General features: G+C 32.1%; 3 protein-coding genes across 3 annotated transcripts; 1 reads left to right on the forward strand and 2 right to left on the reverse strand.

Moving 5' to 3' along the window:
- Positions 1 to 2,382: 2,382 nt before the first annotated feature.
- LOC145593708 (expansin-A10-like) lies at positions 2,383 to 4,176 on the reverse strand. Its single transcript, XM_081650033.1, has 3 exons — positions 3,971 to 4,176; positions 3,459 to 3,771; positions 2,383 to 3,128 (listed from the first exon to the last, which is right to left on the reverse strand). The coding sequence occupies exons 1-3, from the start codon at positions 4,110 to 4,112 to the stop codon at positions 2,825 to 2,827; spliced, it is 759 nt and encodes a 252-aa protein (XP_081506159.1). The 5' UTR covers positions 4,113 to 4,176; the 3' UTR covers positions 2,383 to 2,824.
- Positions 4,177 to 16,789: 12,613 nt separating this feature from the next.
- Positions 16,790 to 21,796, forward strand: LOC145593710 (uncharacterized). The gene is made up of 7 exons (XM_081650035.1): positions 16,790 to 17,090; positions 20,032 to 20,080; positions 20,175 to 20,277; positions 20,393 to 20,488; positions 20,570 to 20,644; positions 20,997 to 21,066; positions 21,409 to 21,796. The coding sequence occupies exons 1-7, from the start codon at positions 16,842 to 16,844 to the stop codon at positions 21,481 to 21,483; spliced, it is 717 nt and encodes a 238-aa protein (XP_081506161.1). The 5' UTR covers positions 16,790 to 16,841; the 3' UTR covers positions 21,484 to 21,796.
- A 94-nt stretch (positions 21,797 to 21,890) lies between these two features.
- LOC145593711 (reticulon-like protein B16) lies at positions 21,891 to 27,935 on the reverse strand. The gene is made up of 6 exons (XM_081650036.1): positions 27,542 to 27,935; positions 27,285 to 27,450; positions 26,032 to 26,212; positions 25,772 to 25,913; positions 25,005 to 25,074; positions 21,891 to 22,166 (listed from the first exon to the last, which is right to left on the reverse strand). The coding sequence occupies exons 2-6, from the start codon at positions 27,430 to 27,432 to the stop codon at positions 22,000 to 22,002; spliced, it is 708 nt and encodes a 235-aa protein (XP_081506162.1). The 5' UTR covers positions 27,433 to 27,450; positions 27,542 to 27,935; the 3' UTR covers positions 21,891 to 21,999.
- Positions 27,936 to 27,997: the final 62 nt, after the last annotated feature.

Below are 27,997 nucleotides of genomic sequence, written 5' to 3' on the forward strand. Positions count from 1 at the left end.
AAAAGGAAATGATATAAAATCAAAACTCAGTACTATAAGAAATAGTACATGTTAAAACGATCTTAAAACTAACTATGATTTATTTAAGTACATGTGTTACTGTTGGATAGATTTTAAAGAATAATTATACACGTTTATTAGGAATAATTTATATGCTGGTATTTATTTTTTTAAAAAAATTACATAAGTATGTAGACTGAAAATTATATATGTAGGACAACATTGGTTGTAACTGCAAAGTTAAACATTTGGAAGGAAAATAAATAAGTAGTTAATCCAGCATTATACAATAGGTCAATACCTACCATATATATTGAAAATACTCATAACAATTTTATTGAACATTAAAAAGTCTCAACATTAACAATAAACTGAAATAAAATCAACTTGATTTTATCTCTAATAGCTGACATTCGGATCCCATAGTTTATTTTTAAAAATTTAATCATTAGATAAGATTCAATTAAATAATTTTGCAATTGTCGTACATTACCAATTAATTAAAAGTAGTGTACGACAATTGCAAAATTATTTAATCGTACATTTACGTAATGTCCAACATAACGTATGGTCATAATCGTTTAATATTTAAGATGTAAATAATAATAGGTAATGTCTTATCCGCATGTAGGTAAATTCCTCAAATACAAACACGATTAGTAATTTGGTCTCCGTTTTTTTTTTTTGGATCAAACAACGTTTCAAAGAAAATTATATGGTTTTTTATCAGGTTTTCTTGAAGAACTTAGATTATCGAATAATTCAAATTTTTTTGACCGAATACATAAATTCGATATTTTTGCATCTGTTGATTGATATCATACAAGTGAAATATATTTTTTTATAATTAAAAACCTCCGCCAATATGCGCTACAACCCCCGATTTTGCAAATTCGACATTCGGAACTGTAGATCTTATTTTGTTTTCTCCATCCACGCACGAATATAGATCTTCTCTATCGGTTTCTTTATTGATGCACGACTGTAGATCTTAATTTATAGAGAAATTCATCGATTGTTGAACAAATTTGAAGGACGTTGAAAAATGTCGATGAACGATGATGAAATACGAAGAATGAAATACGAAGAACGTTGATGAAATTTTTTTTTATTTTGTTTTTTTAATATAATCTTATTTTTTGATTTAATTAAAAAATGAATATAATAAATAAATTTCGAAAATTATAAAATGATTTTTGGAAGTACAATAACTAAATTTTGGAAAATAAAAAAAGAATTAAAAAAGGAAAAATACTAAAATTAAGGTTTGACCAAGGTTAAAAAAAAAATAAAAAAAAAAAAAAAAAACTAAAAATCGACCAATGATAATTAAGTATAGTGGTAGTCCAAATAAAGTGGACCACAGTAGAAACAATCCTAATTTGAGACTTTGAGTTCATCATCATCAACCTTTAAGCTTCAACATCCCTAATCTATAACACTAGCGAATTTGTATGGGTTCTTTTTCCCAAAGTTACAAACTTTGGCGGACCTTGATTTAGTTTAATAAAGTGTCATTCCGTCTTTAAAAATAATAAAATAACCACGACATATTTCCAATGTTGAAACGAAAAAAATAACAAAATCATTCTAAAATAAATCGAAAAGAGTCTTACACTCTCTTGCGACTTTGTTAAGTAATACCCTCACTGTCCTTCCACAAAAAAAAAAAAAAAAAAAAAAAAAAAAAAGAAAAAAAAGCTCACTGAGCACAATAACTTGGGTAAGTAGTAACCAACTAACCACTGTTTCAATCCTTATTCCTTACACCTTTCAAGTATTTCTTTGCTTGTGTCATTTTCCTTATGTTTGCTCTTTTGTTTTTTTTTATACGTAGTAGTAGTTCAAAGACGCATCAGCACATGGATGATGCTTTCTAATACGCTTCACATTTCCAAACAGTTAATTGCCCTTTTTGAAAGCTTATCTTAAGATCAGATTCTTTAACTAAGATTTTCAACTTTTTCTTTAGGTACGTAGATTTACATATAAGCACCATGCCTTCCTTTATATCACTAGCCCTACTCGAATAACAACTGATTCAGACTTAAATCGTGTAGGCATATTAATTTAGTATGACTCAAATTTGAAATAGACCTGGTTCTACAAGGGTGGCCACGAGTTGCACAATTACGTGTGAAATGCTAGTTTGGACATACCATTGAGAGAAGCATGTTGCTTCCTTCTATCCGTTACACATTTACAATGTACAAGTACATATATAAAAGGTCGAGCTAGAGTTATAAATGGTAATTAACTAATTTATGGTGGCGTAGTCTGTCTACTTCATAAGACCATAAGTTACTAAATAATTACTCTATACTGTAATTGAAATAAAGTTTAAAAAAAAGTCAAAATTGCAACAAAATACTCAGTACTACATAATTGCAAAATCTGAAATCATCATTCTCATAATAATTGATTGACTAAATCAGATCACTACAGAGTACAAAACACTCGAGCAATCACTCTAGTCTTTACATACAGAAGAATATACTCTAATAATATGATATAATCCAAAAGCTTTATAATAATAGCTATTTGGAAAATTCATATTTTCATAAAAATATCTAATTAACTAATTAATTACTCACTTTAAAATAAAAATTACCAAAAACAAAATAAAGGGCTTTAGCGGGTGCCAAACATTAGGCACCACAGCAACTCCAAGCCACAAATATGGCCAACCACCTTTCCCTATCATCTTCTCTCTCCTCTTTCCAAATATAATTACAAATTTTAATTTTTTTTTAAAATTTTACACTCTTCAAAATATTTAATATTTTATAGGAAATTAGGCAATAATATGTTTTAATTAATTTAATTAAAACTGACCACCCTCAAAAGTTTGTCCAAATTGCCAATTAGCAGGAACAACATTGTTACTTGTAACGGTCCTTCCATCACTAGCTGTAACTTGGAATGAGAGGCTTTGCCCATTTAATAGAGAATTGCTTTGCCAATTTTGGCCCCAATTCCTTGACATGGGTTGCCACCCGGTCCTCGAACCCTTAATCGACACGGAGTGAACGTCGCCCGCACCACCAACGTTTGTGATTAGGACCAAGTTGAAGTACGAGTGTCCGTTGATTGTGAACCTTATTCCTCCTTTTCTAACACAGGGTACCCTGCCAATTTTTCAACCATGTAACGTATTAGCGTACTACTCGTCTACTCGACTACTTAAAGAAAAATGTTACGAGTACAACATAAAAAGTCTATCTACCTAACTAGTTAAGCACTTAGGCAACTAAAAATGTCCAAAACAAACATATATTAATAAAAACCACTTTACAGGTTAAATTAACATTACTATGTTAGTTTTTTAGTTATTGTTAACTTTTTGCTCGGTTGAAACCGCACAAAAGTGAGAACTAGTACGTGTCAATTTTTAATGATGTAAAAAGTATCTCGTTTAGTAGGTGAAAATAAATAAACACGACATTAAAGTAATATACCTTCGGAAGGAAACAGGGACGATCCCAGCACGGTATTGGGCAATCCTTAAGAAAGAAGGCTCGGCCAAATCAAAGTGTTGAAGAGGAGGGTTACACCATCCACCATTGTTGTTAGGCAAAGAAGGATTTGGAGGGCAGAAATTGGTAGCAGTCACAATTATGCTACCAGGGCGACACCACCTCGGGTCGTCATTGCATCGGAGTTCATAGCATGATCCACAGCTCAATCCATTGTTAAATAACGCGGTACTTAGTGCCGCGGTGCTAGTCCCGTACCCTTGGCTGTACAAGTTTCCATACCCACACGCCCCCCCTGCATTTTGATCATAATACAATTAGACAATTATGTGTCGAAAAATACTTATTATTTTTATAATAAAAATTATAATGTGTGACAATGTAACAACTAATAATGATTAATTAGTTAACAAATTAGCGAAATGCTAAATGTGTAACGTTTAAAATACGTAAATGTACGTGTCAAATGTAATACTCCGTAGTTGTGAACTTACCCATAGTGCCAGAAGCGTCACCTCCACCATAAAAAGTAGCATGAGCATTTGTCCAACCACTGTAACCGGCATAAGCGCCTAGTACGTAAACATTGATCAAAATGAGAACCAAAGAAATTGAGAATGTAGGATTAATTGCCATTTTTTTTGTTGAGGAACAAAAGTGGAGGAAAATAAGGAGTGGAGTATTTGGGTAAGTGTTGCAAATGAAAATTGATAATTGGGTTGAGAGAAGTGTTACTTTATATAGGCCAAGCAAAGGAAGCAATTGCAAATGTGGTAACGACTAAAGAGAGTTGTAAAGGAATTGACCACTCAGAAAATGACAAAGGTTTTTAGCCTGCAACTGTTTCAACTTGAACAACTGCCGAGAAATTAATTTTATCAAAAAAAAAAAAAAAAAATGATATAATTTTTTTTAAAAAAATATATAAAATTTATATCAATACTATATTTGATGTTCTTTCCTACTCGTATTTATTTTATGGTTATATTTTTCTTGGCAGTCTTTTTACAAGGAAGGGTCTAGTATGTTTATAGGGTAAAGGGCTTTAAAAAAAAAAAAAAAAAAGCTTAGGCTCGATTTTTACAATTAGTGTTCATAGACACTTGTTAAGTCATACTCTGTATTTTACATTTTACGATTTAATTAATGTAACAAATAAAGAATATTTTCATAGTTAAACATTTCAATGTCAACAAATGAAATAAACTCTCCTTTTCGATTCACCACTTATTTAGTTTTACTTAAGAGGCAATTTTAATTTTTTAGTTCTTTGCCGTCGAAAATATTACACTTTTATCCAAACAACTAAATAAGTGATGTCTTGCACTCGTTAGAAAGACAAATAATTTGAATCAAATTCTCTATCGTAGATTCTCCAATTTTGAATCAAGTGTAATGCACATTGAGCTTGATATAAACGACCCGATTACTACCTCTCCGATGTCCTTATTAATCGATGCCTATGAATGTGACTATGAGAATCAACTAATGAAGCTTGCATATGATACGAGTAATAGAGAAATTGAACTACCAACTGTTTAAGCCATGGACCCCCATCGGCACATGGCAATTCCCAACCGTCTTGATTTTCTTTTTCAATATCATCAATTATATATAAAAATTTCCATTTATTTATTACGTGGCTCTTTTATCTTCTTTTAATTTCAATTTTAATTTCTCTTTCAATAATAAATATTGTTAATATACTACGAGTACTACGTAACAAAATTAGTTCATTGTACCTAATACTAGTAGAGTCTATTAGATATATCACACCTACCAAATTTTGTAATTGAATATTTGAGAAGTATATTCATTTTTAACAAGCAACAATTTGTGCCTGAATTAGTGTTTCCAATTTCCCTATCAACAATTACTTCTTTATTTTATGGTAGGTAGCATTTAATGTACATGATACTGTAAGAAAATTTAATAAACGTAGTACTTACAAATTTATTTTTTGACATAATTTCCTTAAATTGTGTCCTCTTATAATCTGATTTCATCCTCACCTCTAGTAACTTTATTCAACACAGTTATGTGGGGGGGGGGGGGGTTGCGGGATTTTTTTATAAAAAAAAAAACTTTATTATGGAAGATCGAAATTCGAGTATGTAATCTTGGGGCCTGTTCACTTCAGCTTAATTTTACTTTAGTTCAGTTCAGTTCAGTTCAACTCCTAATTTTAATCTCTCATAAAATATTCATTTCAGCTCTATTCAGTTCAGTTCAGTAAATGTGAACATGCCCTTAATTCGAAAGTTGTCTTTAAGGGTTGCATATATGATGATTGAAAATTTATTAGTCATGATAAAATTATCAAGATTTTGTTTTTGTGTATAAATCGTTGTTAGCTGACTATCCTTGTAAGTTGTAATACAGGTATTTTTGATTAAAACTAACATAATTATCGCCCTATTTTGTGAGAAAATTTCATGCACATGGAAGTTTTGGCTATAAAGTATAATACGTGAATTTTGTCAATTTTATTAAACTTTGACTAAGACTTTGGTGTATATTAGACTTAAACTACTCTTATCTATTCAATCACCGTCAGGTTTAATATTACACAAATTGAGTGCAATTCAACATGCTTGTATAGTTGTATATAAGAAATTTCCTAGTAGTGTGATTTTAGTAACCTATAATTGTGTGCGCACAATACGCGCCGCAAATAAGTCTTCGGCAATTGTCTATAAAATTCTAATTGTCTATGGTAATTCGCCATTCTTACTCACAATCCATAACTGAAAATACTCACACTTTAAAACGAGATCAAGACATATTCTAATAAAATTTATTGACTATTGAATATAAACTAGTAAGTAGCTCGAGCGTTGCCCCGGGTTACTACTTTTATAGTTGCGCAACTACTAATTGTTAAGAGCATCTAATAGTTTGTATGTAGTATGTGTTTTCAATACTTTGTAATATAATATTATTTATTGTGCAATGTTAAAGCATAATTGACATTAGCCTAAATGGGTAAACAATAACTTTTCTTCTAAGAGGTTAAACCTTCTCATCCATATATTTTTTTCAATATAGTTGAGACAACATATGGGTATTGTTAGTTGTGTGGATGACGTGATATATATATTGAAGAGTTGAGAGGATAACGTAGCATATTGAGGAGTTGAGTAGGTGATGACGTGGCGAAATGAGGGGATCTACGTGGCGCATAGACGTTCTTAGAAACACCTTTTTATTATATTAGTATAGATTGAACAATATATTAAGTAATTCCTATAATTTTATGAATCTAAGTTTTACAGAAAAAAACTTTCTTAAGTTGGGAGTTGACTCTGAGTTCACTCTAAAGTCCACTCCACACCATTCATCAATCAACCATTTTACATCAACCATACCAAACACGCAAGCCCTAGCTAGAATTAGTTAAGCATTAAATTACGGAGCTATGACTCATAAATAATCTTAAAATACTCTAATTAACAAGGGGTTAATAATATGTACATAACTAACCCAAAGCTCAATTTTCTTTATAAATTTGTCCTTTGTCAATTTTGTTTCTTTTTTTAATTTTTTAAATGGAGGTGGTTTGTTAGTTGTATCTAACATTATGGCTACACACCAAAATTCAAGGTCAAAATTAAACATGTACACCAAATAAAATGCACGATTTCCTTGGGCATCCAATTTGTGTGCTTTGGAGTAATTAGTCGTGATACATGTGGGAAATCAAAATGCTTAAAACAACAAAAGACTCAACAAACCTTCTTGAATTTGGTGGTAAAAAGGGGAAATTTTCCTTAGTTTTGTCAATGAATGTATCAATTTCACATTTTCACACCAAATGTAAGCTTTTGTATTGTAATTAAGGTGTGAAATTGCTCATAATTTCTTTCCATAATTTTTCTCCTTCACTTCTCAATTACTCATGATGACTAAGAAAAAATTAAGATTGGTCTAAATGACATCAAGTATAACTCTGGTGCATAACTACATATAGCACACAACATAACCACGAACGTAACAGGCACACATTCATATTACATTGTTTGATACAATTAAGAAGTAATTAACGAACACAACAAAAGTTGTGTAGGAAGTTCTAGTCAATTATGTCATATATATTAGCACTCGATTCATCAGCAATTTAATTTATCATTAACCAACGCCATTAAGTTAAATAGTTCACTTGATTGTCATAATAATTATTCATTTATGTGAACTTTAATTCAACAACTAAGAAACGATTAACTATGGTTCAATTCGTAGCAAAATATGGTCACAATTTAGCCAATAACCTACAAATTTTTTTTCAATTATTACTTGCTTGATTTACAATTTTTGATTTTAAGAAAATCGAAATTAAATCATGTAAATAGATAGAGATTACATGTAAATTTAATTAGAAGAAAATGATGATATCAAATCAATATGTACAACTTTGATAGTTTTACAATCGAAGTTTCAATTATCAAGTATTAACATACAACTACAAGGAAAAGTATTGTGTAGAACGGACTCACGTGAGTCCAATCATACAAAAAAAAATTTAATCACTAAAGTGGCAAGTTTAGCATAAGGAAAATGGATGTGGTGTGTTTGAAGGTTATAAACTGGACTCACATGAGTCCGTTCTACGCAAAACTTTCTCCAACTACAAAAACACGATTACTTTTTTTGGGTTGGGGATAATTTTCCTTACCCTGCCTCTATTTTCCAATGAGCTTGCTAAGTTGAGAAAGATACTAACGTTGGCATGGGCAAGGTTCAAGTCCAGTAGGGCGCTTTAGCATTTTTAGAAATTAAAAATAATGATGGCTGAGAATGTAACAACGTAGACGTCTATAATCAGTCACAACTCGTGAGATTGCGTTTACAAAGTCTTTCCAAAAGATGTTTTGAGTTTTTAATGTGAGAAAAAGATATACCGTTACATTCTGTTTAGATATATCGTACTCTATGTTGGGGTTTTACGAGGTGAAACTGTTTCAAATATCGCCTTTTAATTAGGGTTAAGTATAGATATAGAAATATTGTATCAAGTACATGATATACATGTTGATCGATAATAACAAGACATTTTTGGGGTTGCATGTGTGATGAGAGATGTTTGATGTTTCAGTCAATATTATTATTGTAATTAAGAATGACAAAAAGAACGTAATCATATTATGCAAATTGTACTTAATCATGCAATAGTATCAACATTTGTTCTTCATTTAATCTTTTCGAATATATGTAATGTTACATCAACCATACACATCTTGATTCTAATATATATTTTGGTCAATTATCACAAGATTGCATGTGGGATTCTTCCAAAGCAACCACCTCAAAATGTTTAAGTACTATTTTAATTGCATCACTAACTAATTAATAATTTTCATCAAAAATTAATTAATTAAATTAGATATAAGGATGCTTTCAATTAACGTCTAAATTACTGTAATTTTGAAGTGATTAAGGGCCTACCATGTTAGAAGCACATGCAAATGCCGTTATTTTCCTGTTCTTCCATATACATCCTTTTCATACAATCTCTACAATATATGTTTTTTTGTTTTAACGTGAATACTAGAGAATAAAGGCTAATATTTGAAAATTAATAATTAATTTTGGATTGACTTGTGGAAAATGAGAACAAAATAGCAGATATGGATGTTGTAGAAAAGAAATCTTGTACTCCTATTCTTTTCAACCCATATGATGTGCTTGAAGGGAAATAGGAGATGGGATATATTTATCCTTCAAATCTTTAAAGTGTAATACAAGATTTTAAATGGATTTGATTGGTGTGATTTATCTTAGCCAGTCAATTATATCACTAAAGCCTATACATATGTGCCAATTTAGATGTAGGTAAAGCGCTTTATGCACCCCAGTGCACAATGCTTATTGTGTACCATTTTTTTAATATAACTACTAACATATACCATTAAATAATTATATTTAGAAAGAATATAAGAACAAATTACAAAAGATCATAATGAAAATAAAAAAAACAAATAATTCGAAACTCAGAGAACATAATAATAATAATAATAATAATAATAATAATAATAATAATAATAATAATAATAATAATAAAAGAACATTGATTTTATAAACATATAATTTAAACTCAAAGAACATAGGTTGTTGTTCGAGTGCACCATACGCATTGTGCACTATTTAAAATATAAGGGTATGTCCTGTTTAGTTCAGGAAAAATAAGTTCTGATAAAGGTTACCTAAGTATAAATTACAACCTAAATAAGTTTTAATAACGTATAATAAGGCCATGTTCACTTCACCTTATTTCTGCTGAACTGAAATTATTTTTACTGAACTGAAATTATTTTTGCTAAACTGAAATTAATTTTACTGAACTGAAATTATTTTTACTGATTTTCTATTACATTTCTCTTTAAGTTTATTGATTTTTACTAAACAGTTATTATTTTAACTGAATATTATTTTTTTAAGGTGAAGTGAACAAGGCCTAAGTTCATATAGATAAGTTAATATAAATTTAGATTAGTGAAAATCTGGTAAATAGAACACACCTTAAATTCAATTCAATAATTATGTTTGAATCTTCAAAGCCAGTCACTTAAAATAACAAATAAATAGCTAATCATTAAACATAATTTTTAATCAAATAAAATACGTAGTAGTAATAATTTAGGTTCGGTATATGTTAATTGAAATTCAATTAAAATAAGTTTTTTTTTGTTTTACGGGGCGTTTGGCAAGTGGGAATGGGAATTTGAGGATTAAAGGGTTGGGAATGGTTTGGGATTTATAGATGGGAATTCAATAAAATATTGGCAATCCCTTGTTTGGGGTGTGAAGGGAATTGATTGGGATTAAGTAGCAAATTTACAATAATACCCTTACTAATATTACATCATTATGCTTTCATTAATGGCAAAATGGTATTTTTCTATATATTCCCAATCCCTACCTCTATTACTTTCTCCCCCCAAGTAATAAAATCATGGGAATATACCAATTTTATTCTCATTCTCAATCCCACCTACAATTCCCCTTCCCACGAAACAAACAAAGCAATACATACTCCTACCTCCTCAATTCCCATTCCCAGCCCCCAATTCCCACTTACCAAACACCCCCTTAAGGAAACTGGTTGTTTCACTTGTTTGTATAACGTTTGGAAAATTGTTATAAATGACATGTACTTTATCAAGTAAAGAACCTTTTGCGAGCTGAGAGGACCGACAACTTTTGCGTGAGAACAACCTTATCGTGATTTCATTATATCTGACAATAATATTATAATATCTCACAATAATATTCTAACATATGACATTAATATTTTAATATCTGACAATAATATTTTAATTAATATATATGTGACATTAATAATTTAATATATCACATTAACATTCTAATATCCCAACTTCTCATCACTTTATCTCTTTGCCCCATTCAATCACCCTCCCTGAGTTCCTAGTCTCCGGCCACAATCCACCCATGACCCACCCAAATTAAAGATCCCAATGTACATGTCTCCCACCAATGCACATACAAGAAAGTGTTTGTAGCCCCGATCGCTAGCTAGGAAACGTGTCAAAGTTAGCTTTCTGTAAGGTCGTGTAAGAGTTGAATTTATTTTTAAAAAGGAAAAAGGTGACAAACGCTCCTAGGGCTTAAAGATCAATAAGAGAATTAAAAGTGAAAGATTAAGGTGAAATAAATATTTTATTACAGTAGATACGTGATTTTGGTATACATTTCAAACTAATATAAAGTATAATTTTAGATAATATATTAATTATTAAGGTCTGTTCATATTTACTTAATTTCAGTTCAGTTCAGTTCAGCTCCAATCAGTTCAGTTCATTTCAGCTCTTAATTTCCTTCTCTCATAAAATATTCACTTCAGCTCAATTCAGTTCAGTTCAGCTCCAATCAGTTCAGTTCACTTCAGATCAGTTCAGTTTTGTTCAACTTAGTTCAGTACATGTGAATAGGCCCTTAGTTATTTAACATCCCGAGATGCTCGTTAGCAAGATCCTTTTAAATAGTTTCATTGTTCATTGTACATAAAATTCATTGAATCGGGTGACAAGCTTTCGGCGAGCCCCATAGGTTGGAGCCTCATGGGAATTCTTATATCCTAATAGGTCATCCGAAAAAATCACACTTTAATTTGATCAAAAACATCAAAATCATAGTAAATAAAGAATATTATACTCAAATCAAATGAACAACGTTTAACAATACCCTATGAAACCCTACATACAAATGCCGCAACTATTATAGATTTGGGAAATCTTTCTTCCCGGCAAAACCACAATTAAGAACTTTTAGTGAACGCAAGATTGAGGATGATATTGTTGTGATCTTAGTGATATTTCCATGAAATAAATAGGTGATTTGTAACACAATATTTTTGACATGTGATTATGTTTATTATTCAAGCATAACATGTAAGATGGCCACTATATAATTAAGTGACCATGACATTAAAAAACCGACATGCATGGTTACGTCTCATGTGATTGGTTTTATTAAGATCAACAATATAAAATGTATATAGACCACAAAAATGGACTTCAACTATGATGAGGAGGTTAGAGAATGGAGATAAGCCAAAATTGATAGTTTGGAAGAAATCTTGGATAAATTTGACGTTAACATGAAAGAAAAGGAGATACTTTAATCGATTGAATTTTAGTACATTTCATTCATTGTACGAAAAATGTAATATTTGGGACCTTAATTCAATTATACTCGTTGCTAGTTTTTTTTTTTCCCCTTTAATTTTATATTATTGTACACAAAATTAAAAGAGTTCAAGCTAATATCTCAAGAACTATTAGGCTATTTAAGGCTCTTACATGAGCAAAATTAACAAAACGAGCATTATTAGTTCCTACTAGACTTGGTATCATACATGCGAGTATCTTACATGCATAAAGACGTAGGTCTTACATGTGAGGAGATTAGATGTGTTATAATTTGATCCTATGAAACATCATATAGGTGACTAAGGTGTGTGTCCTACATTGATTAAAGGAAAAACAAGTGACTCTTTCCTCTCGATGATTGCATCTTGGGGTCATATTTAACACATGTAATATATAGACAATAAACTAACAGTACACATGCATTGATTTACACCATCCCTTTGTCAAAGAGTGCCTCTTCAAAGAAGCAACTACTATGAGGTGTCTTACTCATCGTAGCTTGAAAGGATGTCCGGTTCGATGTCCATGTCAATGTGTACTACTTGGTGCAGAATGTGATCCATCATTAACAAATTGGTATAACTTGGATTGGGCTTGTTGTCCTTCATCTAGGAGATCCTTTACAACTTGGTTAGTATTTGTCGATCGTTCCTTGGTTTTCTAGGTGACTAACAAACAACATACTGTATATAATTTCTCGTTAGTTCTTTCTTCGGATTTGAAGTGGCTAAGGTAGTCTTGCCTAAGAGTCTTGACTCTTGAGTACATCGAACAATCACATGACATGATCCTATTTTGTGATTCTAATTTTACCTTACATGTTACTTATTAGAAGTTAGAACCTAGGTCAAATTTTAATAATATAGGGCTAGTATCATTGTTACTATAATACTAGCTAGCAATGTATCGACAATTACTTATTTCAAAAACTTGATATATCATATGTGTAATCGGCATGTTCCAACTTATTAGAATTATTTTATAAGAACTAGTAATTAACCTTTTGGGCCTAATTACTTGTCGTATTGTACCATGGGTTAAGGCTCTTCTTTTTTTTACTTAGGTATTGAACAATCAAATACAAAACTAATGAAACAATTTTTTCTCTGTTTCAAAAAAAAAAAAAAAAAAAAAAAACAACAATTTTTTCTCAATTATAGTCAGTTAATTTCTTCCTCACAGTTTGGAACTTATTTTTTTAATATTAATTGATCAAAATTTTCAGATTTTATGTCGATTATTTGATGATGATTAAGATTTCCCTCTCCTTGCACACATTGTATAGTAACAAAAAATGCATCACATATTTAATTTTCATTCATGGTTACATATTCTCGTACTTGTATCAATTATATCCATACAATATTGTACGTGCAATACACAATTTACATAATTACATTACACGCGAATAAATAGATACATAAATTCTTTAAATTAGCTTAAAGAGTTAATTAATGGTACTATGGTAGAAATAATGTACGCCTCCATTAACCTCTTTGACCTAGATTGAATGCAAATTTATTGGCAAAGATAGTGAAATTTTTCTTTTCACGAAAAAAGGAGTGACATATAAGCACGAGGAAGATATAGTTGTCCTATTTTTCTTTTTTACTTTCTTATAATTTTTGGTGGATATAAATTCAGGTAAAGATACTAACTAGGAGTCTAGGACAACTAGTATCAAGAATTCAGAATTCAGACCCTATATCTCCACACAATATCTTACATACATGTCCCCTATACCCCTATAAAAACATTATATTGTTATTGACTTTAATGTTGTCCCATAATTAAGGATTTAATGCTCATCCCTACAAGAAAAATCCAAGTTACTTAACGTGAGTAACAAATTGTGTTACTTAAGGGTTAATATTGTCTTTTCACTCAATAACGTTTGGGATAAAAATGTCTTTTTTTCCTCCCTTTTGCAATCCTCCACCATAGTCAAGTAGCCAATTGCACCCTTCTTCCTCCACGACATTATAACTGCACACCACCACTACCACCACCCCTATCGTACTTACGTAGATTAGAAAATAAATTAAGTTAAGCTGGTGTAAAAAAAATATATAAATATAAAGAGTTATACAAGAAAGATAAAGGTTTTGTATAGCTTTTCATTTTAAGCACGTTAAATAATACAACAAGGTTCTAAATTTCAAAGACATCTTAATTATGTAAGAAAAATTACTGAAATGCAGTTATTTCAAAAAAGAAAATCTGAGAATAACTAAACATTATTATTTTCAGTAATCACATTGATCAATGTGTACTTTTGTTATAAATTTTCAAATTTATATGAAACCATTAGGGGACTTAGAGCTATATATAATTAACATTAGTGTTAAAATAGACTTAAAATATACAAGTAGGTTTGAGTATTATTACAATTTTATATATATATATATATATATATATATATATATATATATATATATATATATATATATATATATATATAAACCTGTTTTTCATCTTCCACAAAATTTATTTCGTATTTTAATTGTTAATTATATATGTATTTTTTTTTTTTTTTTTGAAACAATTATATATGTATTCTAAACATAATTAAGTATTTCTCAAAAAAAAAAAAAAAAACATAATTAAGTAAAAGTAGAAAGTTAAAATGGGATAATATGCTAAAAAAAAAAGTTAAAATGGGATAATAAGATTAATTATTATATGCAATGATACGTAATTTTTTTTTTCTATTTACATGTAATTAATGATGTTTTTAAAATTGTAAAATAATCCCTATAGTTGTATGAAAGTGGAAGTGTCCAACAAAAATAGGGGTAGCTTGGTATTTGCGTGGTGATACCCTAGTTAAAGGAACTTCAAAACATGGAAATGTGGGTAGTACAACAAGAAGACGACGTTTGGGTGTTTGGATGGTTGAATGGCAAAATAGGAGGGTAAAAAGGGCCCACAATAAATAGAGACTAGAGAGGGGAAGAAGGTAAATTAAATGAGACCCAAACAATCCCCATGTGCCTTAGCCTTTAGGGGTTAGCATCCCAATAGATGTAGGTCACCTTTCCTCGTGATCCTTCCTCTTTTTTTCCTTTTCTTTGTTGTTTGTTTTGTGCTACGTAGTTCCCAGCCCCTTGTTTTTGTCCCCACAATATGTTATGTCATTTCCAGCTTCCACGTACCAATTGGTTGTTGGTGTAGTGATAATTGAGACTGCACTTGGTAGAGAGGATCCGTGTTCGATCCTCTATAACAATAATTAAAAAGGTACTGGAACTTAAACACTCAGAATTTATCCTGAATTCGGATTAGCCTAAAGAGTGAACTGGGTAGAACACCAAAAAAAAAAAAAAAAAAAATCGAGGTCGTGTTTAAATTTAGATTGAGCTAATTCAGATTTGAGTCATGTTAAACAATTGTGTTTACGGAGATTAAATTTTAGGTTAGTTCATTTGTTTACTATGTATTGGATTATTTGATTTATTTCAAATTGGGTCATGAATTGTGTTCGGCTCAAATTTACACCTACTCGTTTATATTAGTGGGTTGAGATAAATGAGACAATATGCAAAAAGAGACAAAAGTTGCATTGCTTAAACGTTTCGAGAAAAATTAGTTTGGTTGTGGATCAGGGCCTCATGGGTGATGAACTGGTGATGGACCGATGGTGCATTTGATGAACAGCCAATGGGCTTGTAAATGGGCTACCACCTATCAGTGACACCCACTAACATAATTTTTTGTTTTTAAAGAAATTCTTAAGGAATAAGGACCCTACATTTCATTGATTAGTCATACAACATCTATGATTGACAATTAACGATAATTAAAATAATTTACCAAAATCAAACAAGAATTAATCGGGAAAGGACTAAAAATTTAAATACATAAATATAACAACTCGACACATTATCAATTCGTTGTCTTAAGTACAACTTTTATTTTGAACGAAATAAGTATGATAAAACTTTATACACCATGACAAAGCATGACATTAATAAGTGAAGGTCTAAGCATGTAAACACCACATGACTCAACACAACGTGCATGTACACTTGTGGTTGTGCTTGGTCACATTTTAGAAAATTACTTGATCAGACTTTAGGTCGAAAATTTTAGGTCCAAATTAGCAAATTTAAGTTAGGCATTGCAAATCATATTTATGCTTGGCTAGTTGGCTTACATAACCTTTTCACATGTCTAAACTCTTCTCTTTTCCAGGTTTTGACACAATTGACATAGGCCTACATAAAACATAACACATAGCCCAAACCTAAGTTTTGATCAATTGGTACTTACATGTAGCCTCATGCCCAAAAATCCCAACTAATATAAACTAATCTTGTTAGAAACTTTTAGCCCAAAAATTGGGCTTGGAACGACTCTTCAGGTAGACACCCGATCACTTTTCATGTACACATGTAGTATTCAAATCCGACTTGTGATTACTTTAAATGTGTCAAAACCTGACTCGACCAATCTAATTCACGAGAAGACTCAATTCAAATTTCGACTAGTATCGATGATTACTTTCGACTGGAGTTATCCGACCTCACTGAACCGAACACCCAAATTGACACTTCTAATCACCTCAAGCCAAGTAAGCAAACAATAGTGCTTCAAACTTCTAGAGTGAGTGAATATACTCTAGAAGTCAATCAAGTCATTAGTTTGAGTATCAAAATTCAAAATCCAATCATCCACTCTCCAACAAAACACAAATGAAATGAGAGCAGCATCACTTCTCAAATTCCTTCCAAACCCTTCTTCTTCCTCTCTTTCTCATACCTTCTTCCCCAATTTCAATCAACATTCCAATTTTCCCGCCATTTTCTCCAAAATTAGGGTTTCTGCAATGTCAACTGCCGCTAATTCAGGAGATTCAAAGGAGTTCGCTTTGTCTTCTTCTAGTCGTCTCAAGATTCAGAAGGGAGATATCACCCAGTGGTCCGTCGATGGCTCCTCTGACGCCATTGTTAGTCCTCTTCTCTTTGCTTTTGCTTTGATTTTTGTTTGCATGTCGATTTTTTAATACTAATTTGTTCTCTGTATTTAGAACTGTTGATCATGGATTATGGATTGATTTATTTATTTTTGTTATTGTTTTTGCTTTTGGTTAATTGGATTGTGATGATATGAAAATTTTCAATCTTTGTTTTGCAATTTGCGTGATTTAGTTGTATGATTGAGTTTGAAATTGCTAGATACAATCTAAAATTATAAGTACTTCGTACTAAATGAGCTACATAAAACCTAACAATGCGTGATTTCGTAGTAAGTAAAATTTGAAATTATTTTGAAGTATTAGTATAGGAAATGTATTTGATGCATAAGTGTAGCCCTTAGAACAATGTCCACATAATATTTAGTATTGGAAGAACATGGCATTTGAACTTGCTAGCAAATTAGAGATTGGATAATACAAAGTAACAAGTAATATATACACTACAATATGTAATGCAAACTATAATATGAAGTATATAACTTTCCTAAAAGAGTAAAGTTTGACCCTATATGATATGACCATACAACCTCTAATAATGGATTCTAGGCACCGTGCTGGTCATCTATTGATTTTTTGTTTTTGGGGCGTGGCTAATTGCAAGCTAAACCGATAAATTTTGATGCATGTTGTGAAGCCCACATGTTATTTGATGCGACACATATACTGATATTGGCGTGACATCCGTCCCTTGCTAAGCTTTTCCTAACGGCATTATATGCAAAATATATATTCCATTTGTTTTAGTAAAAATTAGAAATTTGATACAAAAACTTACCAATGGTCATTTTGTTTTAAGATTTATAAAAAGACGCGTTTATTGATATATTCTAGTTTTCTTCTCCTTACCTTAGTTACTTATACTACCTCCATTTTTCTAATATTCTCTTACTCTATAGATATGTAGTTTAAGAAAATTTTGAAAAATGTGAGTAATTAAAAGACAAAATAGAATAAGGTAAGAGATAATTTTAAAAGTTGGGTGAGTTTGAGAAAAAAGTTGAATTGAGTAATAGAGAATAAGATGTAATTATTGTAGGGTAAATGAGGTAAAACAGTGAAGAAGTATACCCAAAATCCCAAATAGACTAAAAAAAGAGAGTATAAGGTGAAATTATTTTAGGAAATTAGCAAAATTTTGCTCACTTTGATTCTTCTTTAACATAACATCCACAATTTCATGACTTTATTTGAAAGATAAGAGGAAATAATTCTAATTTTCTACAATTTCACCTAAACATTTTCCTACACAAAATTTCCGTCTCCAAGTTTCCATAATCATTCCATCCCACATAATGTATGTAAAGCTCTTATAGCTAGCAATTATTGCTATTATTTTTTCACTAGATTACTTCCTTGCTTTTTCTTCATGGGGTGTTAGTGAATTCTTAGTTAGCAAAGTTCACAACATATCCCACTTGACCTTCATTTATTCTAACTTCACACCAACTACATGTGCTCCTCCTATGGAATTTGTTTTTCCTTCTTCCTTTTCTTATCATGTTCAAAATCCAATTTTTATTTGTGGAGATACAATGTCATAATCTCTCAAATATGCATGTATTCAAAAATCTTTGTCCAATTATATGAGTATATGACAACCTTTTAGGTACAGTTTACGATCTTTCTTTACTCCATTCCTTAGTTTTTCTTCACCCCTACTTTTTACTCATGATGTTTTCGAGTACATCACTTTTGCCAATACCACCATCATGCAATAGGAATTTCAACTTTATCTTTCTTTGACATACCGATTCTACTTTAATGATGCATCATTTTGTCGTGTTGGATTTGGTGCTCTTTCTCTTAAGATAAGAGTGTCATAAGAGCATTTTTTTCTATCTTCATTCCTTCGTTATCATCTTCACATTCCTCTTTATTAATGAAATTTGGGGAGACATGATTATATTTAGATTTCACTAAAGGAATATTTAGATTTTTAGAAAGGAAAAAAAAAACCCTTCTCACCGAGCACCAAATGTGGATGAGAGAGGTTAAACTGTTATAGGTTAATCAGATTTTTTTTTTTTTTTTTTTTTTGATATAGCCTTAATTATATGTTAAACGAGGATGATTAAGATTCATTTATCTGTTGAATCTATGAATAACACTTTCTTATTAAGTAAAATGACAATATCTAAAATAATATTATATATAAAAATAACCTTGGTTCATTAGCAAAAAAAGAATATGAATTTTATAATTAATTGACGGAGTGGAAAGAATAACGTACAAGTAAGAAAATATATCAATATGAGTGTTTATTTATAGATCTAAAAAAATATGACGTTGGTAGTTTTTTAATTTCTAATACTATACAAAATTGTTGTAAAAAAAAAAATACTATTGTTGCATATATAATCCTTGGGAAAATTTGAGCAAGAGAACCTTGTCACATGCAGATCGGTCCGTGTACTAGTATGCAATTAGGAGAGTTTTATTTCGTGGGATGGCGAAGCCCCCCACCCCCCACATGAATAAAGACGTGATTTTGTTCATGCCATGTTATAGCTTTGGTTTTGTCACGCTGTGAATTGATTATTTGTCATAGATGAGATCCAAGGTATATTTTTTTTTCTTTTTGCTATATATTCATGTTATGGCTTAGAACAATAATGCACAAAAATCACACATAATAGAGATGCTTTAGGAACTTTGGTGTTTAGGCTGTAAATAGCTTTTCTTAGTCGATTTGAACGTGATAAATTGGGATTTATCTTGACAAATAGTCCCTCTTATTTAGGATTTAATCTCGTAAATGCTTGATACGCTGATGACCAGTTGTTACTAAAAACTTAATAAAGGTCAATGTGGACTCACTGTCTTTTCTCATTGTATTGACTTATGTATCACACATACATTTTACCTTGAGTCAGTTATAGGCTTTTGTTTTTAAGAAGCCATTATTTGATAGGTTAATGCTGCGAATGAGAGAATGCTGGGTGGAAGCGGTGTAGACGGAGGTATAGCAATCATTGACTGTTTCTTTGAATAACTTGATGAGCTGATTTTTTTTTTTTTTGGATATGATTTAATCTGTTAATTTTCTTTGTTTAGCCATTCACAGAGCTGCTGGTCCAGAACTCAAAGAAGCATGTTATAAAATACCTGAAGTTCGCCCTGGAGTTCGCTGTCCCACTGGAGAAGCAAGGATCACTCCGTATGTGTCCAAGTGTCTTAAGTGCCCCTGAGTGTACACACTGTTGTGCAGAAATAGTTTTGTTAAAGGTATGTTAGATATTTATTTTACTAACATAAATTATGTCATGTTGCAGTGGTTTCAGATTACCTGCAGCTCATGTAATCCACACTGTTGGTCCAATATATGATGCTGAAAAAAATCCCGAGGCCTTGCTGAAGAATGCTTACAAGTAACTTTTGTGCTTCAATATGTGCCATTGGTCATTTTCTTTTTCTTACTTATGAAGTCATATTACTTGTGTCTGATGCAGAAATAGTTTGCTTGTTGCGAAAGAGAACAACATTCATCACATAGCCTTCCCAGCCATATCTTGTGGTATTTATGGGTATGTTGCCTGAATTTGATAATCCTTCCATAATTTGCTCTTTCTTAGGAATAAGTTGATTAAAATATCCATAGTATTTTTTGTAAGTGCTGAAGAAAGTTTCTTGATATGGGATAACAGAGTATGATTTTTGTAGCATCTGATGCTTAATCATGCTGTGCACAAAAACATTTAGCTTACATCAGAGCTTGAGTCCTATGAATTTCAAAGTAGGCTTACATTTTGCAATGGGTGGAGTTGTTTGATTTTTTTATTATTATTATTATTATTTTCTAAGGAATCATTATAGGCTGCTGAGATGTTAGTCACTCTTTTTAATGTTTTAACTTGGTAAGAAATTTCTCTTCTGCAGATATCCTTATGATGAAGCAGCCAATATTGCCATATCCACAGTTAAGGAATTCGCCAATGACTTCAAGGAGGTACCAGATTGCTCTATCAAAGTCTGATATTTCTTTCAGTATTATAGTATCTTGTCAAATTGTACTCTCTCTCTCTCTCCCTCCCTCCCTCCCTCCCTCTCCCACTCTCTCTCTCTCTCTCCCTCTCTCTCTCTCTCTCTCTCTCTCTCTCTCTCGAGTTCCATTCCCCAATTCCCACCCATTTTCCGTGTGCTGTTAGTTGGGTAGAATTATAGATAACAAACAGTTCATATCATGACTTGCCGCTATCTACAGCGGCATTATGTTACAATGGCTGCATACAATCTAATGACAACAATGACCTTTGAATAATTAACAAGATTGATCTTAATCTCTTTTCAGGTTTATTTTGTACTGTTCTCTGATGACATATACAATGTTTGGTTGAAGAAAGCAGAGGCGCTTGTTGGAAATTAAGGCTATTCTTCTTGACTTAAGATATGTGCTTAGATAAGCATGTACTGCCAGAGTTGCTCTGAAGTTTACATTGAGCTGCTGAGAGGAAATTTGTATAAACAAGTGTTAAAAGTCTAAGTAGAGCTTAATTTGTTAGCCAATAATAACATAGGTTCATCATCGTGTTATCTTGTATTTCTTCTTGCACCCTTCTGCTCTTTATATGAAATCACTAATATGTAAGGATGTTATTGGTTTGAGGCATTGGGTTTCAACAAACACAGTACAAGGCATTATACATATACACATTCATGCTTCAGGCATAGTATCACGGCAAAAAGTTTGCCCCTTCCCCTCATATAAACGTGCATATCAAAGAATTAGTTGGTGCATTTTTCTGTATTGTATGAAAGAAATTAATCAGAGAATAATGCTTAGCAACAAGTTTTTCAAATGTGATATGAAAGCTATATAACAAAGTCTAGTTCTGAACTTTAACAAAAGCCTACTGAAATCCTGTACAAATTGGTCTAAAGATCATTCATCTTTGTCCTTAGATGTACTTCGAGACAGTCTTCTAATAATATCCTCATCGACAACTTTGTATTGCCTTGAAAATCTTTGGTGTACAAAGCCTGCAAATTTATCAATCTGCTCTTCATATCTGCTGTACAGAGCCGGAATTGTAACAAAAATTATAGTGCCTGTGAACAACAAATTTCAGAAGTGAGAGGAAATACAAAATTCACAAAACACTCAAACCAAGTGATATCACCCATCAGATCCAAGTAATGTGCCAAACATACTCCAACTCTCCAAGTGTCCGATGCGAGAGGAAAATATTAAAGAACCTTAAATTCTAAAAAATAAAAATAATAAAAATAAAAATAAAAGTTTTAACAAAAACAGAATACCATGGCTCTGGATTCAAAAGAAATAATAACCAAGAGCTGAGAATAGAAAAGGAGAGATAAGGCCAGGTCAGGCAAATGTACACTATGATTTTCGGCCACACATGGTGGCCTATGTAACTACAGATCGAAAAACGAAAGGGGTTCCAGAAGGGTAACTTAGTAATTGCATACCAACACTCGTTTTTTTGTTCCCCTACATGTGCCAATTATGATTAAATAAACACATTTTACAAGATACCCTTATGTTAAGCACAACAAAATAAGATCCCAAAACAAGGTTAGGGGAAATTGTAACCAGAAAATTAGTGTCAATACGTTGGCGGCCAATGTTGAAAGCAAGTAAGACAAAAAAGGTACACCTTAATAGCCGGTAGGAAAAGAAAATTCCCTAATAAGCACAAAATATTAACTATTAACTAGGAAGATTATAGTATCAGTTGCATGGTCAAGGAATAACTTGCGGAAAACAAAAGCAGAAAATAGCCACAGATAAAAAGCTTCTTGGAAGCTAACAGCATCTACGAATTTGTATTAGCACGGTACTATATTCCATCATGGGTAAAATTTGTCAAGGAACCTTATACAAAGAGGGACTCTGGATAATTAAGAAGGGAAGTGCATCCTGACGTAGACACTAGGCAACAGTAAACCCAAATCAGTTGGTTGATAAATTTGAAAATCTGCCGCAAAAAATTAATGTCTTTCCAGTGGCTTAACGGCCAATATTCCTTGGGCTTGTAAAATTAAGCCAGCCTGAAATAGACTAACAAACAAAGCCAAAGAAAGTGATTACTGATGTTGCTCAACTTCCCTCTATCTCTGTTATCATACTTCAATACACCGTAGTTAATACCTTCAAATTATTCAAGACAGAAAGCGTCTGCACTGTACAAGTAAGTGGGAATGTGTGCTACATTAAGTGGTCTAGCAAAGCCAAACCAAGCTGTTTTCCAGATTTAGGTTACTTATACTAAACCATATACAATGCTTTCCTAGTTAGAGGTAGCCCCACAAAGCTGGGATTCGTCATGTTGCCCAGAATGCCTAGATCTCTCTGGCAAACATCTCCCGCTAAATGAATGTTTTCACCCTAACTAGTTCACCAAAATTAGTCATCTTAGAGGAATTTTGCTCTTCAGCTGGTTAGTTGGTAAGGCTGCATAGATCATGAACTTGTTACATCCCAGTAGCAGCTGGGTCCCAACTTTGTTTTCCTTGACAAAATCCGACCCCTTTCTCCAGCAATGAGAATAGGCAGAATGTAATGGCTACCCTACCTCAGATTACATAGCACCATTTTCAGGCAGACAGGAGTGGACCAAACAGGAAAAAAATCAACTAATCCTTGAGCTATCTTCAGCTACTTTCAATCATGAGAAACCAGAGCACATTAAAGTGTTTTATAGTACAGTTTCAATATGCCATCCAGACCCCAAAAATAGCACAACTGCACAAGCATAGACAGCTATTGCGCAGATAAAGTCATCCTTTCTTAATATTGCATGTAACCCAGTATCCTTGCAAGCCCAGAGTGATAAACTATAATCTAATCCTTGGAAGGAATTGAATCAAATTTTGCCTCTTTGTTGCACAAACAGCAAATTTCAATACTCTAGGTACACTTTACCAAAAGCACAAGAAGATCATACTTCAAATTGTTTGGTTCTATGAAGTGCTAGACAGTATTATGCATCTGGATGAAATACTAGCAAGTTTACAATTCCACAGTATCAAGGTAATTAACTTGTCTTTAGAATAAGGGGAAAAGGTGATGAACTAAGACTATTAGCATTCAAGAAGCTGTAAAAACTTGCCCATATTAACATGACCTCATATAACCCCATTCATGTCAAGTATAAATTGCCGTCCTTGAGGGGTTCATGATCCTTCACGAACCTCAAATCCCCTATATTCTAACACCCTTTCTCTTACTAAAGATTCCTTTACCTTGCAAAACAAGTGCTACTAACTATAACTATATCACATGAATCAAGATTCATTCCATAAAGTCATCTACATTAATCCTTCTCTACAATTCTTTTACATCAAGTGCCATGTGCTCCCGCAGCCGCTAAGCACTTCATGTTCTTTTGTACAACATCTATCCAAGTCAACTTTAAACCCAGTATCGTGAGTCTCGACCAAAAATGATCAAATTTGGTTAACCTAAAATTCCCTTCTAACTCCAAACACTTTGCACAATAGCTAATCAACATCACAAGAATGCATCAATAACCAACCAGACTATCAAACTACGATTGCACTCGTGAATACAGACAACCAAATGCAACTTATGCAACAAAACGACTTGTGCAAAGTCTCCAACCACTAAAAGATCTAGTAGCATCCAAATCGCAAACCAATTTCACCAATTCTTCGTATCAGAATCATTTGGATGTAACCATCACTTGTTGCTTTCATACTTGAATTTTATGCATACTTTTATCATTCGAGAACATAAAATGTCCTAAAAATAGTAGCAGAAAAACAGAGAATATCTTGGCAAAGGTAGAAATGTCTATGAATTAATTTTTACTTTTCAAAAAAAAAAAAAAAAAAAAAAAAAAAAAAAAAAAAAAAAAAAAACATTTAAAAGTGTAATATAAAAGCAAGGATAAAACCCCATACCTACATAAGCAAGCGTAAAGAAAGAAAATAAGCTACCAACAACAGAAAAGAGCCACAATGCTGCCACCACCTGAAATAAGAAAGAAACATGGTAAGAAATTTTACACACAAATGAGTTGAAGTAATTAATAGGAATATCAAGGAAATAAGGGATTCAAATGGCACACGATAGGCACAACAAATCTACAATGTTAACTGAAATAATCAGAACTTACCCCAAAAAAAGGTAATCAATGTGGCAATTGGGAAAAGAGAATGATGATTAAAAATTGAAATTACGCACGAGTAAATTCAATTAGTGAAAATTTAATTTTTAAAAAATGTATGGAAGAGCGAAAAAAGTAATAAATATTGGCACGTTCACCGGATTTTTTTTTAAAAAAAAGAAGGGAAATTGATGGGAAATTTTTAACCATACACGAAGAAAAAAAAAATGAGAACTTTTTGAGCCATCCTAATTGAAAACAGGAGGAACAAATAGGATCGGAGGGAGCAGAACAAATTTCTATCCGAAAAAACAATGTAAATCTGAGATAGTATAAAATACATACTCAAAATGTAAGGAAAAACAAGTGATTTATGCTGAAATTTTTACAGCAGATAAACCTTGTAAGTTGAATTGATTAGACTTGACAAATGGACATTTTGAGAAGTTCAACAGGTAAGACCGGGAAGTCCTATGGTTTCAAACATGGAAAAAAAACTTGCAAGGTGTATTCATACATTGAAAATCAAAGCGCTCAACTTCTCACAAATTGATACCATACCTTAAAGAACAGTCTGAAGTCCTTGCCAAGTGTGATATCATGTGCCATCAACAGAAAGTAGTTAACTTTGACACGAAAAGATGCAGCAGCAGAGGTGACTAAATCTTCTGACAACTCTAGTTCAGGCAGTTCTTCCAACTGTCTGCAGGAAATCAGAGAAAACCTATGATGCTCTAAGCCTCTAACTGGAGAGCTGATCAACTATGAGACTATGGACAAGAAAATATTAATATGAAAAAGAAGTGAAGGGAAAGCCAGACCTATTTGTTACAACAGCATAATTGGCGCGAAGGAACTGCACAACTATCAAGATGAGCAGAACATCTGAGCTTACTGATAGGAATGGCAATCCAGACTGCTCAAACAATAGCCATGCAACAGTAGCAACAATAATAACCCCACAAGACAAGTGCCATTTCTTCCACAAGATCACATCAGCAGCTAAGCACAAAGAACAAAACATGAATCAAACAAATGCAACTTCTATGACGACAGAATCTAATACTCCTAAGTATAAGCCATAAAGTCAAAAGTCAGAAGTCTCCAAGTCAATTAAATGGTCTGGTAGGACTGCAAAGCTTGAGACAGTTGTAAATCATAAAGGAGCTTTCCTCAAAGAATCACCATAGGGTAGACAATGATCACAAACTCCAGAAATTTTCATCCTAAACCCAAAGCTTAACAGTGAGCATATATTTTGCATACCACAACAATCTTGAGTCTTGACACCTCAAGAATGCACTGAACAAACAAATAGCACACCAAACTCGTTTAACAGTAGTATGTATGGATGGTATCATGAGACTGAAGAGTTTGTCCTCTAACGGTCTTCAAACTTCAAAGTAAAATGAAGGAGCAATACAGTTATTTTTCACCCCATATCAAGAAGGGACAAAGGTCTAGATCATCTTGCTTGGTGCTCCTTCAATTACTTGTCCAAAACCACTAAACCTCCACTAGGTGAACGAGTTAGGTTCCTAGCACCAATCTATAAGGTGCATATGCATAGGTGTAAATGTGTAAAGGAAATCGACATATCCATCCTTGAGGGGATAGACAGGTAATTGGATTTCAAGAGTTCTGCAATGAGAATTGACAAGTCCACAAGACGGTAAATGGATTGTTTTGTACTGGTTTTTATGAACACACAGGACAAATTCAATATGAGAACTTGAAAAAGACCTGTTTCTATCTCTAGGAAAGGTTTGATTTTGATGTATTTATCCTAGATTAACCTTAGTTTCACGATTCAAAAACGATAAAGCACTCTTTGCAGCCCTTAAGAAAAAGCCTTCTTCAAAATGCAATTCAATAAGAATCACATATGTAACTTGCAAACACATGTAACACCATCATTCATAAAATTCACAAGTCACGACAAACAAACTTAATCAAACTCGAGCAAAAACAAAATAATGATCCTAAACCGCAACTTGAAATCAAATCCCGTATACATCATTGTCCTTTGCAACTTTCTAAAAAAAACAGTAGTGATAAATTATGTAACATTTACCTTGTCCACCTCCCATTATCTGATGCATCGGCTTCTGCCGCCCAAATAAACGGTAAACTGAGCTACAAGACGTTGAAGTAATACCACCCACATCCCTCTTTTGTTCACCATCCAGCTCACTATTACTCTGATCTTGTAAATGCTCCATTATTTCACATCAAACACCCTAAAAATTTTGCCACCAAAATTAATTAGCATCATACAAAATCAAAATCATTAATTTCTTAGAAAATTAAGGAAAAGTATGAAATACCCACTTGAGGAAATATGAGTTGAAGCATCAATGGAGGTCTGAGCGTAACATTTACTCAACCAAATTTGTCAAATCAGCAACCCCAATTGACCAACTAACCTTGAAATTTCAACCTTTTTGTTTCTGGGTTCTAGCAAGATTGAAAATTTATGAAGAATAAAACTTTTTTGGGGGGTTTATAAAATTTTTGGGTCAAATTAAACAAAGGAAAAGAACGTCACCCAATGTGATTTTCCCTTTGATCTAACCAATGTAAAGGGTTGAAGGTCAAGATGACGATATTAAAATTGGTAGCACGTTTGTGTTTAAAGTCAAATTTAGCAAAATTTTATTCGATTAAAGGCTAATCAAATTTGGTTAATTAGCTTGGATGATGCAATGTATAATGTATTGTTTGTTTCCTAGCTCAATTGTCAATCTAGTTTCCTAGTTATACATGAAATTGCGTTGTTAGCCGTTT

This window comes from Chenopodium album, chromosome 19 (assembly GCF_948465745.1).
Source record: "Chenopodium album chromosome 19, dcCheAlbu1.1, whole genome shotgun sequence".
Classification (NCBI taxonomy): Eukaryota; Viridiplantae; Streptophyta; class Magnoliopsida; order Caryophyllales; family Amaranthaceae; genus Chenopodium; species Chenopodium album.